This window comes from Vidua chalybeata, chromosome 1 (assembly GCF_026979565.1).
Source record: "Vidua chalybeata isolate OUT-0048 chromosome 1, bVidCha1 merged haplotype, whole genome shotgun sequence".
Taxonomy (NCBI): domain Eukaryota; kingdom Metazoa; phylum Chordata; class Aves; order Passeriformes; family Viduidae; genus Vidua; species Vidua chalybeata.
In genome coordinates this window covers 100,653,778-100,672,856 of record NC_071530.1, presented here as the reverse complement: position 1 = coordinate 100,672,856, position 19,079 = coordinate 100,653,778, and the positions used below count along the sequence as shown (strand labels likewise).

At 42.0% G+C, this 19,079-nt stretch overlaps 1 protein-coding gene across 3 annotated transcripts; it reads left to right on the top strand.

Annotated features, from left to right (window-relative positions):
• The first annotated feature begins 83 nt into the window (after positions 1-83).
• On the top strand, positions 84-18,805 carry CIDEA (cell death inducing DFFA like effector a). Of its 3 annotated transcripts, none has more exons than XM_053953531.1 (5): positions 84-170; positions 3,956-4,112; positions 4,300-4,446; positions 6,680-6,861; positions 18,600-18,805. In XM_053953531.1, the coding sequence occupies exons 1-5, from the start codon at positions 133-135 to the stop codon at positions 18,715-18,717; spliced, it is 642 nt and encodes a 213-aa protein (XP_053809506.1). In that variant the 5' UTR covers positions 84-132; the 3' UTR covers positions 18,718-18,805. The 3 variants fall into 3 exon arrangements, with proteins under 3 accessions (XP_053809506.1, XP_053809498.1, XP_053809514.1); XM_053953523.1 differs by lacking the exon at positions 18,600-18,805 and adding an exon at positions 9,993-12,902; XM_053953539.1 differs by lacking the exons at positions 84-170; positions 18,600-18,805 and adding exons at positions 207-413; positions 9,993-12,902.
• Positions 18,806-19,079: the final 274 nt, after the last annotated feature.

The following is a 19,079-nucleotide window of genomic DNA, read 5'->3' as shown; positions in this document are numbered from 1 at the left end:
TCCCGGTCCCAGGGCACGGCTCCCGGTGCCGCCGGGGGGAAGGCGGGCAGGGAGGGGCCAGGGGCCGGAGGAGGAGCCCCGCCCGCTGCACTTAAGCGCCGTGACCGGCGCTGCCCTGCGGTCGGGCGGGCCATGGAGGTGGCGCGGGATTGCGTGGGATCGCTGCTGCGGTGAGTGCGGGGACGCTCCCGCCCCTTTTTCCATCCCCTTGTCCATGCCGGCCGCCGGGGATGTCCGAGGCCGAGCAGCCCTTGGTCGGCTCCAGCGCTGCGGAGCAGAGGGCGCGGTGCGAGGGCAGCCGGGCCGGGCGGGGCTGTGAGGGATTAACCCCGATGGACTCTGCGTGGGAGAAGCAGGTCGGGACGCTGTCGCAGCCCTGCGAGCCGGCTGGAGCTCTGCGGAGGGAGGCATAGGTAGGAGCCCTGCAGCCTGACCTGCCTTTGGGGCGTAGTGGCCTCTCGGCACCCGAGGCTGCTGACCACAAGCCCGGTAATGCTGTCACCGAGCCAGCCGCGTCCGTGGAGGTGCAGCTCTGTACGCTGCTCGGAAACTCACCCGCTGCGCTTGTGGTGGCTCTGCAGTTCGTGTTTGAGCAGAACCACGCTGCGATCTCAGGGAACCCTAAGTCTCCTCACTAGCTTCCGAGCTTTTTCTATTTTTTTTTTTGTTTGTTTGTTTGTTTTGTTTTTGTTTTCTATTGTTTTGCCTCGCCGTTACTGCTGCTGTCGTTGCCAGTGACCCCTAACCTAAAAATCAATCCGTGCCGTGCTGGAGCGTGTTGTGCAACGTTGATTTTTCTGAGTGAGGCTGAAGACCATTGCACCACATTCTTAGACAAACATATGGGCCATATTGCAAACAAAGATAAAGAGTGAAATATGTGTAAAGGACTTAAGGCAGGCTTTTAAACCCCGTGTCCTCGTAAAGAATTAATTACTCTCTCCCACCAGATTTGACACTAGAGTGAATGCTTGTGGCAGCATTTGTAAAGCCCTCTCTAGCAGACTGTAGTTATCCAAAACAAACTGGATAAGATGCTAGAGTTTGAAGGTATTTGATCTCTCAATTATAAAATATTTTTGTATTTTCCACAGATGTGGGATTCCTTCTTCCTTTAGAGAAGAGCTAGGACTTGATCCTTTTGGCTTTAAAGATTAATAAAACAGTAGTGGATTTGTCTATATTTAACGTGTCACTCGACTTTCTAGTAAAACCAACTGCACCTCAGCTCCTTTCCACCACTTTCAGGAGTTGGTGTCTATGTTTTGAGGACAGGTACAACAATGGAAGTTTTTAAGAGCTGTGAATGTGGGCTGGCCTGTTTGAGCCTATGATCTAGGAAGGAGAGTAGCGCACAAAATAAAAAAAACCTTTCAGCAACAGGCCCAGAAATGGAAGGGTTCACACTCTGTTTATCTGGCTGCTTTTCTTCATCCTGCCTTTTGTCTCCTCGTTAGCTGAAACCTCAGCCTGCCCTGGAGCCCAGACTCATTTCTTTATAAGCAGGCTTAGTTTAAAGATGATGTTGACAGGTTTTATCAAAATGTAGGTGAAATTTCACTGCTGTTAAATAACTTCTTAAGATCTTTCCTGTTCAGTGACTGTCTGGTGGCGATAATATAAGCTCGGGTTTATTAATCTGTTTGTTTTATTGCTCTGATTTTAGATAGAACTAGGCAGCAGTGTGAGGTGGCTGATCCTGACTCCTTGAGAAACTTCTGCTCTGAGCTTCAAAATATGGCTTGTAGAGTTGACTGGGATGAACCCTGTTAGCTCAAGTCCTGCCCATGGGCTGTGTCCTTAACATTTCTCATTCTTTGTCAGCATGTATGTTTTGACTGTTACCCTTATTCTTTGTCTTTTGTGAATGACAGCTTGGCTTAAGTAGTGGGAAAGAAAACTTTTCAATGGGTCTGATATTTACTGTCCTCATTAAAAAAAAAAAAAAAATTGAGTACTCACATATATATCACTCAGGTTACTATTCTGTGTGCAAGTTTTCAAAATTGTGAGAGGCAATGAGGTGAGTCAGCTGTGAAAGCTCTTGAAACCCCAGTGCTGCACTTTTTGACATCAGGATGCCCTGTGATGTCACCAGCCCCAAAGCAGATGAGCAGGCTTCCTTCCTGAGGGAGAGACTCAGTGGTTCAGAATGTGAGCTGTCCACGAGCAGTGGGGTGATTGGGGGCCCATTAACTTAGTCAGCAGAGAGATTGACAAACAGGGCCTGCCCTAGCAGCCTTCCCTTCTGTGGGGTTTCAATGCCCTTGTCAGTGCTACTGTCTCCTTGTCCTCTTCCCTCACCCTTTCCCAGGAGGGACAATGCTTATTAGCTCTTTAATGAAACAGGGCTGGTTTCCTGAAAGCCAAGCTGGCTGCTTGTCCTCACCAGCTTTGTCACAGGAAGGACAGAGGTTTCTGTCAGCCATGTGTGTATAAATGCCAAATGGTGAAAGCCAGGGACCTGCTGTATAGCCAAGACTAGCAACAAAGTAAGAGCATGAGCTGGAACAAAACTGCTGAATGTTTTCCTTCTTTAAAAAAAATAAAACTCCAATAATGCCAAGGAGTTTTTTCAGAAGGTATAAACTTATTGTTTAGAGGAAAGGTGATAGCCCAGAAGAGTGGTTCAGAATGAGGTCAGTAAACAAATTATTTGCTGAAATCTGAATCTGGTCAGGCACAAAAATGGCATTCTGTGCATTCCAAAAATATGCTTATAGACCAGATAAGAGGCATGGTAAAGATATTTTTTCTGCATGGTTGGTGTGGATTTGCATAAAAGGTGTGACTGGGACATCATAAGTTGAGTAACTTTATACCATCTCATTGTTCTATGAAGTCCTGTATTTACTCTCTGGCTGCAGATAAAGGCTAGCAGTTCACTCTACCCTCAGTGAAAGTGTCTGAGACTGGATTTTCCTACATAAAATTGCCTTTTTACACCTATGTGGGAGAACAAAATGAGGATGCATCCCTTTCCCACCCCTGAGCAATTCAGTATGAAGGAGCCAAAGGTATATACAGAGGGTAAAGTCCAGGAGTGCGGGAGACAATATATTGCCTCCCTTTAAAAGACTTAGCAATCAGTCCTTCCCAGGTGTCAGGCAGAATGCCGTTTTTGGCAAGCTGACTATTGACTTAGCCATTATCATTTGGCAGAAAAAGTTGTCACTAGGTGTAGATGAGAGCAGATCTGTACATTGGTGTGGGAATAGGCTGTTACTGGTATTATGTGCTTGGTTTACCAAAGGTAAATATGCAACTGCCCAGAAAAATCTAAAATCTCTTTCTAAAAGTGATTTTATTCTTCCAGCCTTGCTGGCAGCCAGCTCCAACATATGTATTTATGTACCTGGATGTTAATTTTGATTGAATTTAACTCCTTATACAAGCCTTTTATTTTGTGTTTTTCAAAACCAGATGGAGCTTTATAGACTGCAGATATAATTTACAAACAAATGCCTCAACTCTTCGAAGTCAAGTGTAACTGTATCACAAAGCTCTGCTTGCATTCTGCTGACTGGTGTTTTGAATATGGGTATATGTTCAGTCTTCCTAAAACAAACCCATATCTGCTTTCAACTAATTATGTATTTCACTGAGTGCTTATCTTATAAATAAAGAGAATGAGCTAAGTCACTGAATGCAGTAAGAGCTGCTGCCTTTTAAATTCAGTTTTACAACCCATCAGCTTCACTGTGATTGTGACCTTGATGTCAGCTGAGCTAGAGGTGTCTGTATTAATTTAAAAAATCTTTCCAAATGTCATGGGCAAGAGAGAGTTCAGAGATAACATATCTGTTGGGACATGCAGTATTTGGTTTTGAAATTAAGCTCCAGGAGTCTTAATGTGATCTGTGAATTACTTATATAATGTGATTATGTCAGCAGTCTTCCTCCTTGCAGTACTTAACACGACTGTTTTTGTAACTCTGTTGAATTTTTGTCTTAGATCTTTCATAGCCATGGGAGCATCTGTAGGAGCAGTAACCAAACAGGCCCTGTTCCCTCCACTCATGCCTGCGGGGCGCCCTTTCCGTGTGTCCAATGCCTCCCGAAGCAGCCGGAAGGGAATTGTTGCAAGCAGCCTGCAAGAGCTCCTCAGCAAGGTACAGCAAACAGTCCACTCTGACTGAGGCTTACAGGAAATCCAGTATCCCAGAAGGGCAACCCACAGACTCTTGTTCTTCTAGGAAACCATTACTGCGGAAGTTCAGGAGAATATTTCAGACAAAGTCTCAATATGAAATTATGAACTCTTTAGAATGCTAAAATCTCCTGGGGTTTTTTTTTCAGACTTTAGATGCCTTCGTTATAACTGCTGGAATAGTTACTCTGGTATTGGAGGAAGATGGCACAGTTGTGGACACAGAAGAGTTCTTCAAGTCCCTGGATGATAATACACACTTCATGGTTCTAGAAAATGGACAGAAATGGACACCAGTAAGTGTTGACTGCTTCTCTCTCATTTGAGTAGAAATTGTTGGAGGAATGCTTGTGGCTGCTAGAACTGTTGGAAAGAGGGGAGAAAAGGAAGAAAAATTCCTCTGAAGAGTCACGATGTAAACTCCTTGTTAAGCCTTCCTGGATGAAAAATCCTAGTTCCTATTTCTTATTGTCCCTTGTTTGTACATAGATCTGTTGGCAAAATCCACCAGGAATTGAAGTAAAACATTAAAACTGAAAAGACTTACAGGGAAAATACCCTGCTTTGGAGAAGCTCAGAAATATTTTTTTCTTGAGCCTTTTTGTAACATAAAGAAAATTAGGACTTTGACTCCATGAAGTTAAAAAAATACAGTGTCTTCAGAGACTAAAGAGACTGTAAAAATGTTCAAATCAAGTAATATAAAGCAAGTTCTACCATCTGAAAGCAGTAGCAGTTAATGATAGTTAGAAAAATGCCTTGTTTGATTTTGCAAATAGCCAGAAGTTGGCATCAGAAGCTAATGTTCAGAACCTGCATGCTTCAAGACATTTAAGATCTATTAAAACTGGCTTGCTTTAGCCTTCTAAACATATAAATTCAGTACTTGGTTATTTCTTTTATGGGGAAATGGTCATCTGTACATCAATAACATAGAGGCAAACTCATAACTGTTTTTCCATGAGATGGTGGTTGCTGAAAAGCTGGCATCAGAATTTTTTCTACCAGCTGTAGAGCTGGCTGTAAGCAGGGACACAATTTTTGTGCCTGCACATGTACAGCTCAATCATAGGGCCCTGTTTTCCCAGTCTCTGCATTCACCCATCAACTGCAACATATACGTTCCAGTATAGAGCAGTAACTGTCCAGTTATTTGTGCTGCATGTTGCAGTGTGGGCAGCCTGTACATTTTTCCCCCAAATACCTCACTGATTTTTTAAGCTCTGCACCTGGGGCATGAGCTCCAAGGGCAGAAAAGGAGTTGCAGCCAGGGTGTGACTCCACCTTGCTCCTTTCTCCTGTCTCCTGTCTGGTATTGCAGCAGCCCAAGTTTGAAGGCAGCCCCTCTTCAAAATGTGCTGAGTGACAGCAGAAGGATTGTCACAGCTTCACCAATCACCTGGAGTGTAGCACCAGCCCTGTCCTGCTTTATCCAAATATTCTGGGTGCTAATGGGGAGGGGTGTGGGGAGATGCTTCCAAGCACACCAGCTGCTCATACGTGTCCAAAGCTGTTGTTGATAGGGGACCCTGTTACTGGAGCTTGGAGATTATCAAAGTAAAACAGGCATAGAATTGCTGGCTAATGATACACTGCTGTGTTTAACTTTGTCTGACTTATCATGACATTGTCTGAGGGCTGGAGTGTCAAGTACAAAAAGGCCCAGTCTTACACAACTTTATTGCTTCATTTAGCATGCAGAAAACAGCCTGGCAGCTGCCAGGTTGTTAACCTTGAGTGGAATGTGCTGAGCAGAGGATCCCGTGTATCCACTAGATGTCTCTGTGAATATGGGATCTCTTTGCTGTTTTATTTTTGTTTTTCCTTTCTTGAAGCACACACCCTGCAGCAGACAAGGGCTGCTTTCAATAAAGGAGGGTGCATTTAAGGTGGAAGATGACTTTCTATGCTCCCTCTCCTTCGCTTTTCCTCCTAAAATCTCATTATTAAACCCTTGGCCTAGTCAGCAGTGGTTCCCTCCCTGTGTTTCTTTTTAATGGAAAGAAAGATGTTGTGATCCAGGTTTTGAAATGAGTCGCTGACTTTTCACAGATGTCATCTTTGTGGCTGTCTCCACGAGTGCTCATCTGTATGGTGTTCCTAAGCAGAAGGACCTGATGTCATCCTGGTTATTTGGTGGCCTAACCTTGCTGTGTCAGAGAGAAGCCAGAATGTACCAGGATAAATAAATAGCAGGAAGATTGTCCAGTGGTATTACCTGTGGCTTCAGTGTACTCTGAAGAAGCCCTACTACAGAAAACAAATATTCAGGAGATGCTCTGTCACTCTAGAACTTTAGTGTCTGTTTGAAAAACTTCAGAAACCTGTTCAGGACTTGGAAAAGCAATTCATGAGCTACAGACTTCCTCTTCTGTGTGCTAATGATTTTAATTCTAGTTTAGAATTGACCAACAACTAGCCCCAAGACTGGAATAAGCAAAGCTGCTTCTGAAGAGCTGCACTGTTAACAGTTATCTTGCTGTAGTTTCCTGTGTTGTGGTACAAACTCTCTCTCTCTTTTTAAATCAGACAAAAAATGGAGTTGTCGCTGTGAGAAAAAAGAAGAAAATGGGAGTGGCTAACATCACATTTGATCTGTACAAACTGAACCCTAAGGATTTTATTGGCTGCTTAAACATCAAGGCAACCTTCTATGAGATCTACTCTATCTCGTATGACATCAAATGCATGGGAGCAAAAAGTGTATTGCGGTGAGTGTTTCCACTACTGGGCAGGTGTACGTGCTAATGTAAAAATCTGTTTGCTATTAGTTCTGTGAAGCAGGTGTGTTTATAAAAATCAGTATTTTTGTTATTTCTTACCTACTGGCCAATATGCTGACTCTTTCTTTGTAATGTGGATAGCTGACTGGTAAAAAAACTTCCTATGGCTTTTTATGATGGAATCTGAAGTTTCTGCCTAGGCAAAACTCTAATCAGCTTGTATTTACTGAAAGGGTGTAAGCAGGGTTTCTTTGTTCTGCTGAGAGAATTTCCTCACACTTCCTTGACTTGTTTGTCTGAAGAATGCAGGAGGCTGGGGAAAGAAGCTCTTTGAAGAGGAGACTTCAAGGGGATGAAATGAAAGGAATTTGAGATCTAATGTCAGGGGTCTTAAAGCTTGCTCAGACACTGCAGTTCCTGTTTGCCAGATTCACCCCTAGAGCTACATGGAGGCAAAGGAAAATGGAAGAGAGATGACACTCTGCTCTCCAAATGTGGATTTGTCATCTGTAGTAGGACTCTGTGATATCACTGTTCTTAAGCCAGCTGGTGTGGTCTCTAGGCTAGCTAAGGGAACCCATCAAGGACCACTGTCTCCTGCAGGACTGATCTGCTATGGGCTCTGAGTTTGGTAGAACTGGCTGTTGGGAAAAGCTGTCTTATTCAGGGGCAAAATAATACCTGTCCAATTCACTGTTTTCAGCAATGAGCTGAAAGTTGGTGCCTTGTCACAATCAGCTGTGTTCTGCCTTGGCTCAAGGAGACAATGTACAGATCTGAGTTCAGACCCCTTCCCAGAGGTGCTGTACTTTGACAGTTGTTTAAGCTGCAAGCCCAAATTTCTCTACCTGACTTTTAGAATTCTGGTTGAGACACAATGGTGTGCTGCATTTTATTACTTGAGGACCAGATCTAACAGACAGATGTGTATGTCATCAGTGAAGTTTTGACTTGTCCTGAGTGACATGTGGCCTTTAGATGAAGCAGTCTTTAAGCAGTCCTTCCTCTCCTGATGCAGAGTAGCACTGTAATGCTGATCTTGTTCCCTGTCCTTCAGTCTCCCTGACCTCTGCCACTCTACTTGGGTGGTCCTTAATCTTTCAGGCTACAGCTGGTGTGGCTGGAGACAAGACTCCTCTCTGGTCAGGATGAAGTGATATCCAGCTACAGGCTGGATCCACCTGTAACACTGACTTCATTAGGGTTTCTTCAAAGCAGAGGTTTGCCCTTGGACAGCTGCACTCCTCCAGTTCTTATGTTTGTCAAACTCTCTCGAGCCAAAACAAACTCTGATCTCTGACTGCCTGCTATGGAACTGAGTATCAGCACTGGAACTGGTGCTACTAAGGAGAGTTTGAAGTGACAATTCTGCCTTCCTGCCAAGACAGGGCAGCTGGTGAGAAAGGAGTGGTGCTGGCAAACAGCTGAAGTAGCTGTGGAGTTCTTCTGGAAGCTCTGTTATGTTGCAGAGTTGAGCTGTAAGGGAAGTGTCACGGTCAGGGTGGGATGATAGTCTGCCAGCAAAGAACAGGGTGACAGAAGACATAACCTTGGGTACCCTTGAACACAACAGTGTCATGGCCTGTCTCAACTTGCTGTTGAAATCAGGGACAGACGAAGTCAGGGTCCTGGTATACTCCCTCAGCTAATGAGTTCCACATTGCTAACTCTGATGCCCTCTCCCCGAGCCCACATGCTGAGTGTGGAGGGAAAGGACTGAAAAATGCTGCAGCTGTTTGTGATGGGAGGGGCTGGAAGCCTGCCAGGTCTGATTAGTGCATTTCCCCTCGTGGTGTTTCCCTGTAGTGTTCAGCTGAAGGGTCAAATGTCCAGTTCAACAAATAACTCGCTCCGTGGCTTAAGTGGCAACTGCTCCTGTGTGCGAGTGACACCCTGCAGCTGCTCCAAAGCCCAGCACCAGGTGCAGCTTCCTTTGCAACTGCAAAGCTCCTTGGCCTGTTCTGTGTGGTGGAGGAAGAACAGGCTGCAATGGCACGTGTGGGAAGCATGAATAAGGGTAGTGTTCTTTAAAGGCTTCACAGGCTCTAAGTACAGGGTATTTTGCTATGTTGAGGCATTGGATTTCAACTGCAAACCTTTCATGATAGTGGGGTTAAAATGAATTTGTAGGAAGATGATTTTTCCTTCTCTGCTTAATCTCAAAGGACAAGTGAATAGAAGCAGAGGATTCACAGCTGCATGTTTTCTTAGACAAGAATTCAGAAAATCTTTTTTTTTTTTTTTTCAGAAGAGAGACTGATCTGGTTTCTGTATCTTCAGAAATTGATCCCATTCCAGTTTTGGAATGGTGCCAATTTTTGTACTGCTTCCCAATGCCTCAGCATCATATTTGAGTGCCCTCCTAACTTCTAGGGGATGAGACTCAAATGTAGCTCTCAGTACTTGTATCCCTGTTGTTTCTTGCAGAATGGAAGATGCAGTTACAACTAAGCTGAATAAATGACCATTCAAATGTGACTGTCTCGTCCCCTGTAAAGATGCACAGTTTACATTGTCAACCTCTGATGCTTACCTGATGTTATCTGATTCTTACACAGCACTATATACTTGAATGCTGATTTTTGTCAAATCTTTTAGAAAATAAAATAGTTGTGAACTGAGAATTCTTAAGGCTTGCAGCTTGGTCAGCAGTAATTTTCCTGCTTCACCTGTTTTGCTTTTGAGTACCCACTGTAATGTGATTGTTCAGCTTCAGATCTAATCAGGTTTGATCTGTGGCTTGAAGATACATACAGGGTTGTATTAGTGAATGACAAAGGTGAGACATGAGGTGAGTTTATGCTGCAGGAATGCTGCTCCCAGCCAAAGCTGTTTTCTGTGATACTGTGATAGTTCAAGTAATGGCTTTGCAGAAACCTGTAAGCATTTAGCAGGATGTCAGTCTGCTTTGTTGAATGTCCTGCCAACATGTCAATAGTTTTCTGTCAGTCAAGTATTTTCTCTAAAGAAGGTCCAAAAAAGACCACCTTCTCAGAAGTGAGAAGGAGTGAGAGGGGTTTTTAAATATATTGACTTAGCTCATCATAATGTTGTGGGTGGAAAGGGGTAATGTAATCTTGCTGGTGATTTTTTTCTTAAACAAATGACTTTTCTTCCAGGAAAGTGATTCAGCTAATATCCCATGCAGCACAAATAACTGGACAGTTTCTGCTCTATACTGGAACCTATATGTTGCAGTTGATGGGTGAATATGAAGAAGAAGACATGTGCATGAGATCCAGGCGGGAGTAGTGACCACAGCTGTGCTTCGGATGTCGAATCCTTTTGCTTAAAGACATTTTCTTTCCCAGTTCTGATTGTAACAATGTTATAGTAGGGGGATGTGCACTGATGTGAACTAGCATTTTTCCTGTTTGGGAGTGCTTGTAGGCCTTAGTCATGATGTGTTGGACGTTCACAGGCTCTTAACACCACAAAAAAATGGGTGCCTAATGTCTGAGAATCTGGCAAAAGGAGAGAGAGGGCAGGTTTTTGCCCCAGAAATTCAAAATGAAGAATAAGTATACTTGGAAACTTTAATGCTTTGTAACCAATGGAATCTTTTTTGCACCAATCAGGATATTGGGGGTTTTTGTGTGGTTATTTTTTTGTTTGTTTTGGTGTTTTATTGTTGTTGTTTGTTTTTCATGGCTGTCTACTTGCATTCTGAACAGACTGGGCTGTAAGGTGAGGTCATGGGGACTGTGGGGGTTTGTTTATTTGTTAGTTTTAATCCTTAACAGTGTTGGCATTAGTGTGAAGCAGACATTGAGGTGAACTCTATCTATTTACTCTTGTTGACAATGGAACTACATAGTGCAACTTCAGTCCTACTTCAGTGACTGATTCTTCTCATGAAGTCTAATTGGAGATTGTGCAACCACTAAGCAGAAGGTTAAGATTTAGCCTTACTTCCCTTGAAACAAATAAAACCTTTTCATTATAGTTCTTTATATTTTTTTTCAAATCTTCAGGATGTTCAGGTTGTTACAGCTCACACAGTGGAAGAACCTGATACATTTCCTTAATGAATCTGATGTCTAGTTCTGCCTGAGCATTGACTAATCTACTGTGGTTTCATGAATATGACTTGTAAGCAACCTGCTGAAGCTTTTTTCAGAGGTTAAACCACCACTTTGGTAGTTTTTACTGTTACAAGATGACACTAGTTGTCAAGTTGGGCTTGAGATGTAAGAGATGCTGGATGTTTTCTTGCCCTTGGTTTCAGGGAGAGCAGCAGGACACTGTCTAAAGTGAATATTTGCGGTGTTATAGTCTCCCAAGAGAAGCTGTATCAGAGGACAAAGTAATGCTTCCTGCAGCTTATTGAACTGTTGCTATGCCTAGCTTTCAGTAAGCTTTTCCTCAACAGTGTGAAAAATTGGAGAACAAGTACCCTTAGGCATCTTGTGTCAAAATGCAGACTCACACTGGTGAAGGAAAAAAAGCCTAGTTTTGGTTGTTCACAGGTGTAGCTTCTGAAGTTTTTGTTTGCTTGCACATGAAGAACTTGAGGAAGGCTGAAAGCTGTGTCTGTCCTGACAGTAGGTACCACCTAGTAAGAGAATCTCTGGTGCAGAGAGAACAAGTGGGGCAGGGGAGGAAATCGGTGGGAGTGAAAGGGAAAAGGCCACTATGGACCCCAGAGTTCTTGCCATGCCTCTGAGACAGGAGTCCATTAACTGTGTGCACCAACTGCACTGACCTGATTTGCTGAAAGAGAAGCAGAAAGATGGAAAAGATGAAGTATCATGGTTGGTGGTATCTATTCTGACCTCTTAGCTGGGTCTGACCACTTCAAAGGTCACTGATCCATGGGAAAATTGCTCTTGCTTTTAGCTGCAAATCTCACCTTCATGTGCTTATTTTTTTCCTTCCCACTATGAGTGTGGCTATGCCAGTTGGAGCTGCATCTTTCAGATCACTTTTGAGAGGAAAGGCAGCCTAAACCCAAGTGCTAAAGGGACTGATGGATACAATTTTTGGTCGGTCTCTGCCCATCTTTTAAGTGATGGTATTACAAATAAATAGACAGCTAAGAAAAACTTTGTCTTTTTTCCTAATTCCTGTTGTTTCCCATCTACTTCTGAGCATTTGCTGGAGGAGGCAGAGGGCATACTGCTCCAGATAAGGGGAGGACTTGTTCTTTCCTAATTTCTCACAGGAGAGAATGCCTGGAGCTTGCAGCACTGTCAGCTGTCCTTCAGAAGAAAACAGTAAACTATTCTGGGAGTAATGAGAAAGCTTCCATTTTTATATAACCTTGTTTTATCTGTATTTTTCTTGACACCCCCTGCATAAATGATTGTTGCCATGTTAATCGTTGGCCAAAGTCTTTCTTTCCCTGTCAAAGAATTGCATTTAACTGACTTTACAAGGACATGGTAATTAATTTCTTCAGCTTTTAAGGACCACTTATTAAAACAAGCACACCTCTTGAAAGGAAAATCTCTTAAATGCTTCTATGAATATTTTTGTTGCCTGTGGTGGGAGCACCAGCATTAAAAGAAGGTAAAACAACCAGAATAGCTCATTGTTGCTTTGTTTGAATTGCTGCTTCAACATCTGTAGTACAAAAGTTTGTGCATGTCTGAACAGTGCAGTTCCCAAATTCCAGCCTTATCTAGCCAGAGGCAATTGTTACAGGACTAACACACCATGGTTTATTGTGGCACTATCTGGGAATCCAGCAGTGATCTGAAAAGCAAACCTGCTATGAATGTGCAATGTTTTTAAGCAGCTGTTCCTTCAACAGCTTAACACTTAAAACTTGAGCTGCTGACGTTCCTGTGTGCAGCAGTCTCCATCTTGGAGCAATTCCCTCTGTTCAGCTGCTTGCATTTTGAATTAAAATAGTTCAGCTTTGATCCTTTCTCAAAATGGGAGAAGTGTCCTGGAAGTTGTGTCTAAAATTGTTTCATTGCTTCTGAATCTGGATCTTTCACAGGCTTAATATTTGGAGGTGATTTTTTTTTCTACTGTACCAACTTCTATCTGGAAATAAAGTTTTGGCTTTGAGTCAAACTGGAGGAGTTTGTCATTCTGTGAGTTGGAACCAGTTTGATTTTTTTTTTTTTTTTTTTAACAATGCTTAGGAAGAATAGCTTTTACTTCAGCTGTATATCATAGGCAGCAAATAAAAACTTTGGCATTATCTATCTTTTAGAAAACGATATATAAGTGTTGTATATCTAGCAAGACAGAAACTGAAAACAGAGGCTTTTAACTGCAGGAAAGCAGAGAAGCAGCTAGATTTTTCCACTTGGCATTTTTAACTTTAGTTTTATTTCCCATAAAGTCAGTTAACCTGCACTTGTTGCTGTTGCAGACAAGGCTGGGAGCAGTGACGTGCAGAAGGTGTGAAAAGTGTTTGCTGCCTCCTTGTTTGCACTGACTCTTTTTGCCTGTTGCTTTGCATCACTTATTAACAGTGCACCAAGTCCTACTCTCTGGTTACCAAAAAAGGAATTTTCACTGAAGTAGGAGACCTTGTTGACTCAGGCACTGCTCATGTTCTGCAAATAGAGCAAAGTTGCTTTCTTCACGACCAGAATGAAGAATCTAGTAGCTTTCATGTGTGTGTGCAGTTTATCATTACTTCATTTCCTTCCTTTCATAAACCCATGAAAGTTTTCTTGCACCTTCTGGTTCTTTCAGGAGAAAGCCCTTCTGTTCAGGAAGAGAGGAAAAAGCAGAGTCTAAATTCCTGAACTCTTTTGAAATATGCTGTAGGAAACATTATGAATCCCTTCCCTACAGAGGAGGGAAGATAAAAGCAGGAATATTGGACTTTGAGCTGCAATTTTTTTCAGTGAAGTGTACAGAGAGGTAGGTATTCACAATTTTGGAAATGTTGGTATTTCTGAATTTTAAATGTGAAGGAAACCTCATATGATAATTCCTATCTGGCAGAAATATAATTCTCAATCATTTCAGTGTGCTTCTTCCCTGAAATCACACTTGAACTAAAGGCACAAGCTACTTAATTAAAAGTAAAAAAAAAAAAAAAAAATTTAAAACCAAAGTATAAAGCATATTTTTGACTTGATGCCCCAAGGTTTATTAGAGGTCTTAATGTGATTAACATACCACTTCAGTTACGTATCAGCAAGTATCTGTGTGGGGCTTAGAGTTTATCACTGCTTTCTGATTGTCATATATGTAGCTAAGATATTTTTAAGTGTAAAAGGATTGTTGTTTTGCTAAGGGAAAATAGAGTATTTTCCCACATCACAATTTTTAATCTCAGTAGTTTAGCTTGCTGTGAAAACTGAGATGGGTGAAAATTGCATTCAGTGATGGCAATATTTTCTGCTGTGTGGTGCTAATTTTAAGGAACATTGTCCATTAATAAATCAAATCACATAGTGGCTTTGGATGTTGTCTGTATTAATTTCCAGAATAATTCCTGAAATAATCATTAATATTAATGAATCTATGGTCTGGCACAAAGCATTTCCAAATGCTGGACTGTGGCAGTGAAATAACTGGATACTATTTTGTGGCTCTGAACTCCTAACTCCCTACTGCTGACTCACTTTCTGGCCTCAGAGAAACTGTGCAAACTCTGTTTCCTTTCATACAAAAGGGTTGCTTTCCTCCATCTTTTACAAAAGTTGCAAAAGACTTCAAAACACTGAGTAGAGGAGATAGAAGGGTTCAGTGATCTCTGGAGTTCACTAAACACTGTTAGGATCAAAGACCTCTTTATTTTGCCTCACAAAACCTCTCTGCAGTCATTTACCAAAAGATAGAGTAGTAGACATTTGACTGCAGGGAAAAAATTGATTTAGTTTAGTGAAATATCATATTTGTCTAGTTCAGGATTAACTTAAGCTTGAGGGAGGTTAGCATGCAAGTGTGATTTGTCTGTTGCTCTTCTATCTAACAAGTATCTCTTCTATCTCTATCTATCAAGTATCTCTATCTATGCTCTTCTATCTAACAACTGACCCTTAGCTTAAGGGTCAGTTCTGCAGAGCTTGACTAATGGAGCAGTTCCCCCTCTTGTGAGGGAATCATGGTCTGTTTTCTTGCTGTGGGAAAGCACAAAATAGAGCTGTGTTTGGTTCAGTGGCAAGGCTTTGGCACTGAGAATGAGAAGGATGCTGTGGGAGTGGCCTCTGTGTCATACAGAGCTCCTTCCATCTGGCTCTGAAAGGAACCACCACTGCCCAAAGCTGAGACCTTCAGACTAGCTGCTGGTGTCTCTGTGGAAACATTATTTAAGAAAAGGTAAATTCTGTGCAGCAGCTGTGAGAAAGGACTGAAAAAAACGTGGGAGATAACCTGCAGACATCAAGGTCAGAAAAGAAGTGTGAGGAAGTGCTGCATGTGCCAGACAGAGCATTCTCTGCAGCTTGTGGTGGAACATGCTGGAGAAAACATCCACGCCTGGCAGACAGCAAAATTTAACATACCACAAGCACAAAACACACTGGAAGTAAAAATAAGCGAAAACCCCAAAGTGTTTGTGCTAATGGTGGCCAGTAAAATTGGAAACAAATCTTTTGGAGTGATTTCTGAATGGCTTTTCACAGCAATGTTCGGAGACAGCCATGTGCAAGACAAAGTTAATATTTTCACTCTACTAAGCTCAGTCTTGGGCATGGTTTTTCTAAGGTCACCCATCAGTCTGTATTGTTCATAGTAGGCCCCACTCCTAATGTGTTCTTGATTAGAAATACTTACTAATAAATAACAATTATCGCCGGAAAAAGAACTTTAAAATAGTACTGTTAGTAGTTTCCTAAAACAAAACAACTAATGAAATGTAACACTAGAAATAAAGTATATCTTAATAGACTCCAGAATCAGGATAATGCATTTTATGCAGTTTCAACATAAAAAATTGATTGACCAACAGTTTTTTATAAATGCTTCAATAATGTATGCTTCAATAATTAGCATACATTATGTACAGATTAGGTGGGGGGTTAAGTAATGTAGCAATTATAACAGGTTATTTATGTGATTGTCATGCATTAAAAAAAAGAAAAAGCTTAGATCCTCAGACAACAACTCTATTTAAGAAAACAGTGGCTTAATGATGTGTGTAGTCAGTCTATTATAGACCCAGAGAAATCTCAGACATCTAAGAAGTCCTTTAAAGTCCTAAAGGTAATTTCTTATGACGCATTTTTAATTACATCATGAAGTCCATAATGTTTTATGTTAAAAACACTTCTAATTAACAAAGCGTCTTCCCCTGCATAGGTACGTAGCTTGGTTTGCTGCTGCTCTTTTTTCTTTGAGTGTTTTCAAATGCTCTTCTCCCATTTCAAAAATCAGGAGAAAATGTACAAGAAAACTATAAATAATCTAATTTAAGTAGAAGAACTGCAGATTTATTACTGGGCTAGACAAACTGAAGTCTATGGTAAACTCCATTTTATTCCTGAGAAGCTAAATTGCAAATGCCATCATTTCAGTGATTCCTGTACAAAATGTGCTCAATGTAGGTGCTCTCCCAGCTGCAGCTTTCTTGCTTTCTTGCCTGCTTAGGGAAGTTGCCTAGAAAAGCTGCCTTGAGCAGTTGCAGAACATTGTCCCAGTTTCCACCCAAGTGATCTTGCTTTCCAAATAAAAGTCACTATCTTCCAGAATAACCAACATGTTTTCAGAGATTATTGGTTATTCAAAAATAAATCCATTTTACCAGAAATCTAAAGTATTAGACACCTGCTTCAAATATTCCAGTCTCCCAGAAAAAACATTTCATCTTTTGATGGGATGATCAAGCTGGTTTTCCTCATTATTACAAGCACTTTCTGCGTACTACATTAGGATCAATATTTCATCTTGAGAAGTACTCTCTCTAATAGTTCCACCTTTGTGATCACTGAATTTAGTAACAGTCCTCTCAATTCCTCCTAGTCTTAGCTGGCCCTGCCATGGTACCTTGTTCAGTTTTCACAGGAGCTGTGATCGGTGAAAACAAAGCAGGTTTTGTCACTTGCAGCACCAGCTATGGCTAAAGGCAGTAGCAATCTAACAGATACAAGTCACTTTGCTTTCTCCAACTTCTCTCTCTCTCCAAAGGTTGTTAAGTTTCGAGTTGGGGGTTTTATTGGAGTGAGGAGGGGGGATTTGGTTGGTTGGTTGGTTGGTTTTGACATTTTGGTTTTCTTTCACTGGAAAAATTCCACCTGCTACATTCTCTTCTTCTTTTTCTCTGTGCCTGATGTCACCAGCATCAAGCTATTATTTTATACCTTCATCTATTTTTTTTATTCCTTGCCCTGATGACCCCTTTACACATGAGACCTGTTATGTTGTTTTTCTTGTGGCCTTCCATCACCTATTCCAGATCTCCTCTGGCCACATTCAAACTAAAAGTACTTCATGACTGAGGGGAGAAGGAGGAAGGGTGGGCATGAGGGGGTGGGCAGGTGTTTAAGCAAATACAAAATAAGAAAAAAAGACATTTATGGCTGTCTTGCTCTATTTCATCTTTTCACATAGAAATGATCAGCCTCCTCGTTTCTGTAGCACGTTTTGCATAACTGTCTTCCATACTAACCAAGCTGGTGTCCTAAGACACTTCTGATTACTTAGAGCTGTGCCCTATTCCTGACAGATCATACAGACCACATGTAACATAAAGTCCCTGTTCATTAGCAGAGTCAGGACACCACAATGAGATACATTTACATAACAGAGATGTATCTCTCTGGAAATCTTCCATGCACAGGCAACAACTGTGTCTCCACACCCTTCCCACAAAGCAGTGGCATTCAGTTGTGCAGCCAGTGTATATTGTAGCCCCATATCCTCCCCCATTCTGGTTCTCTGTTCAACAAAGTGACCGTGAAGTGTATTATTCACTGGGCCAGCAGTGGGCTGAGTCCTGGCCCTGGGCCAGACTGACCTCTTACATTCCTAGCATTCAAAAGCCTCTGGATCATGAATATGGTAATGCTGCTCACGGGCTGCAGTCCAAGGCAAGGGGTGAACACCCTCAATACCACTGCTGCAGAGTGCTTTCCTAAGAAAAATAATGTTCAGTTCTCCCTGTGTGTGAATGCTGGCTTGCTCTCCTAATTCCCAGTAGGTAACTCTTGGAGTCCCCTGCTCAGAGGGGGATGGTTCAGCTGCTTTTGTGCATTCAGTTTTAGAACACGTGCCTTCAGTGGCTGCACCCACCCAGCCCTGACAGTGCTGAGGACTGTGCTGTTAAAAATAAGCCAGGCTTTGTCCAGCCACAGCTTGTGCTGTGCTGCTTGTCCTGGTGCTTGTGGGCTTGTGAGGAATGGTGCTCTTCTCACAAATGTAATCTGAGAGAATCATCTGTGGAGCAGGATAGGAGTGGTATGCTGGTCTGGGTTGGACATGTGTGACAGATGAGTGGGATCTGTGCTGGTGAGGGAAGGGTGGCAGCCAGGAGCCACTCATCACCTGAGAAAACAGGTGAAGAGGAAAACTGTGACTCACCTGGGAAACCCAAGACCTGACTGGAGCATATTATAGTCGATTTTAGTTGCAAACCTGCTCTTACAGAATAAGTGTTTCCCATGATGAATCACTTTTACCTGGAAAGCTACACATTTCATCTGAAATACATGCTTTGCTTGGTAAGTGTTAAATAAGTGACAGTCTAAACAGGATTCCAGCCCTTCATCTTAGAGGTCTATTGATTTTTTTCTTTTTTCTCAGAGAATAAAACCATGAAAAGTTAAGTTTGTGCAATAAAACCTAAACCTCTCTTTCCCCTTCCCCTCCTGCAGGTTGCAGTACAGATCTCTGCTGCAAGGGGTTTTACTCAAGAGTGTTAAGGAGACTGAGCTGGATGGGATAAGATGCTTTAGCAACAAAAGACAAGAAAACTCCAGAAGAAATCCATAGATTGTGCTTGGACCTGATCTGCTCAATTCTAAATGATCTGGGGGGGGGGAAAGGTACTAAATTGGTAAATCTCTGTGATTGTACAAAAACCTTCAGGACAGTTAATCAAGCTATCAGGTGGACTGAGTTTCAGAAGTATTTCATTATACTAATTTGAATAAATAACACCTTATGAAATTTAATATGCATAACTGCATTACACAGGAAAAACAACCCCTGTGTTTCCAGTGACAGGATTTAGTTTAGCTCTCAAAAGACATCTTGGAGGTAGTGTGAGCAGCTCAATGAAGGAAAAAGCTCAGCAGCAACCAAGAGGGCAAACAAAAGGTGTATTAATAAATAAAAACAGGAGCAAGAAGCAT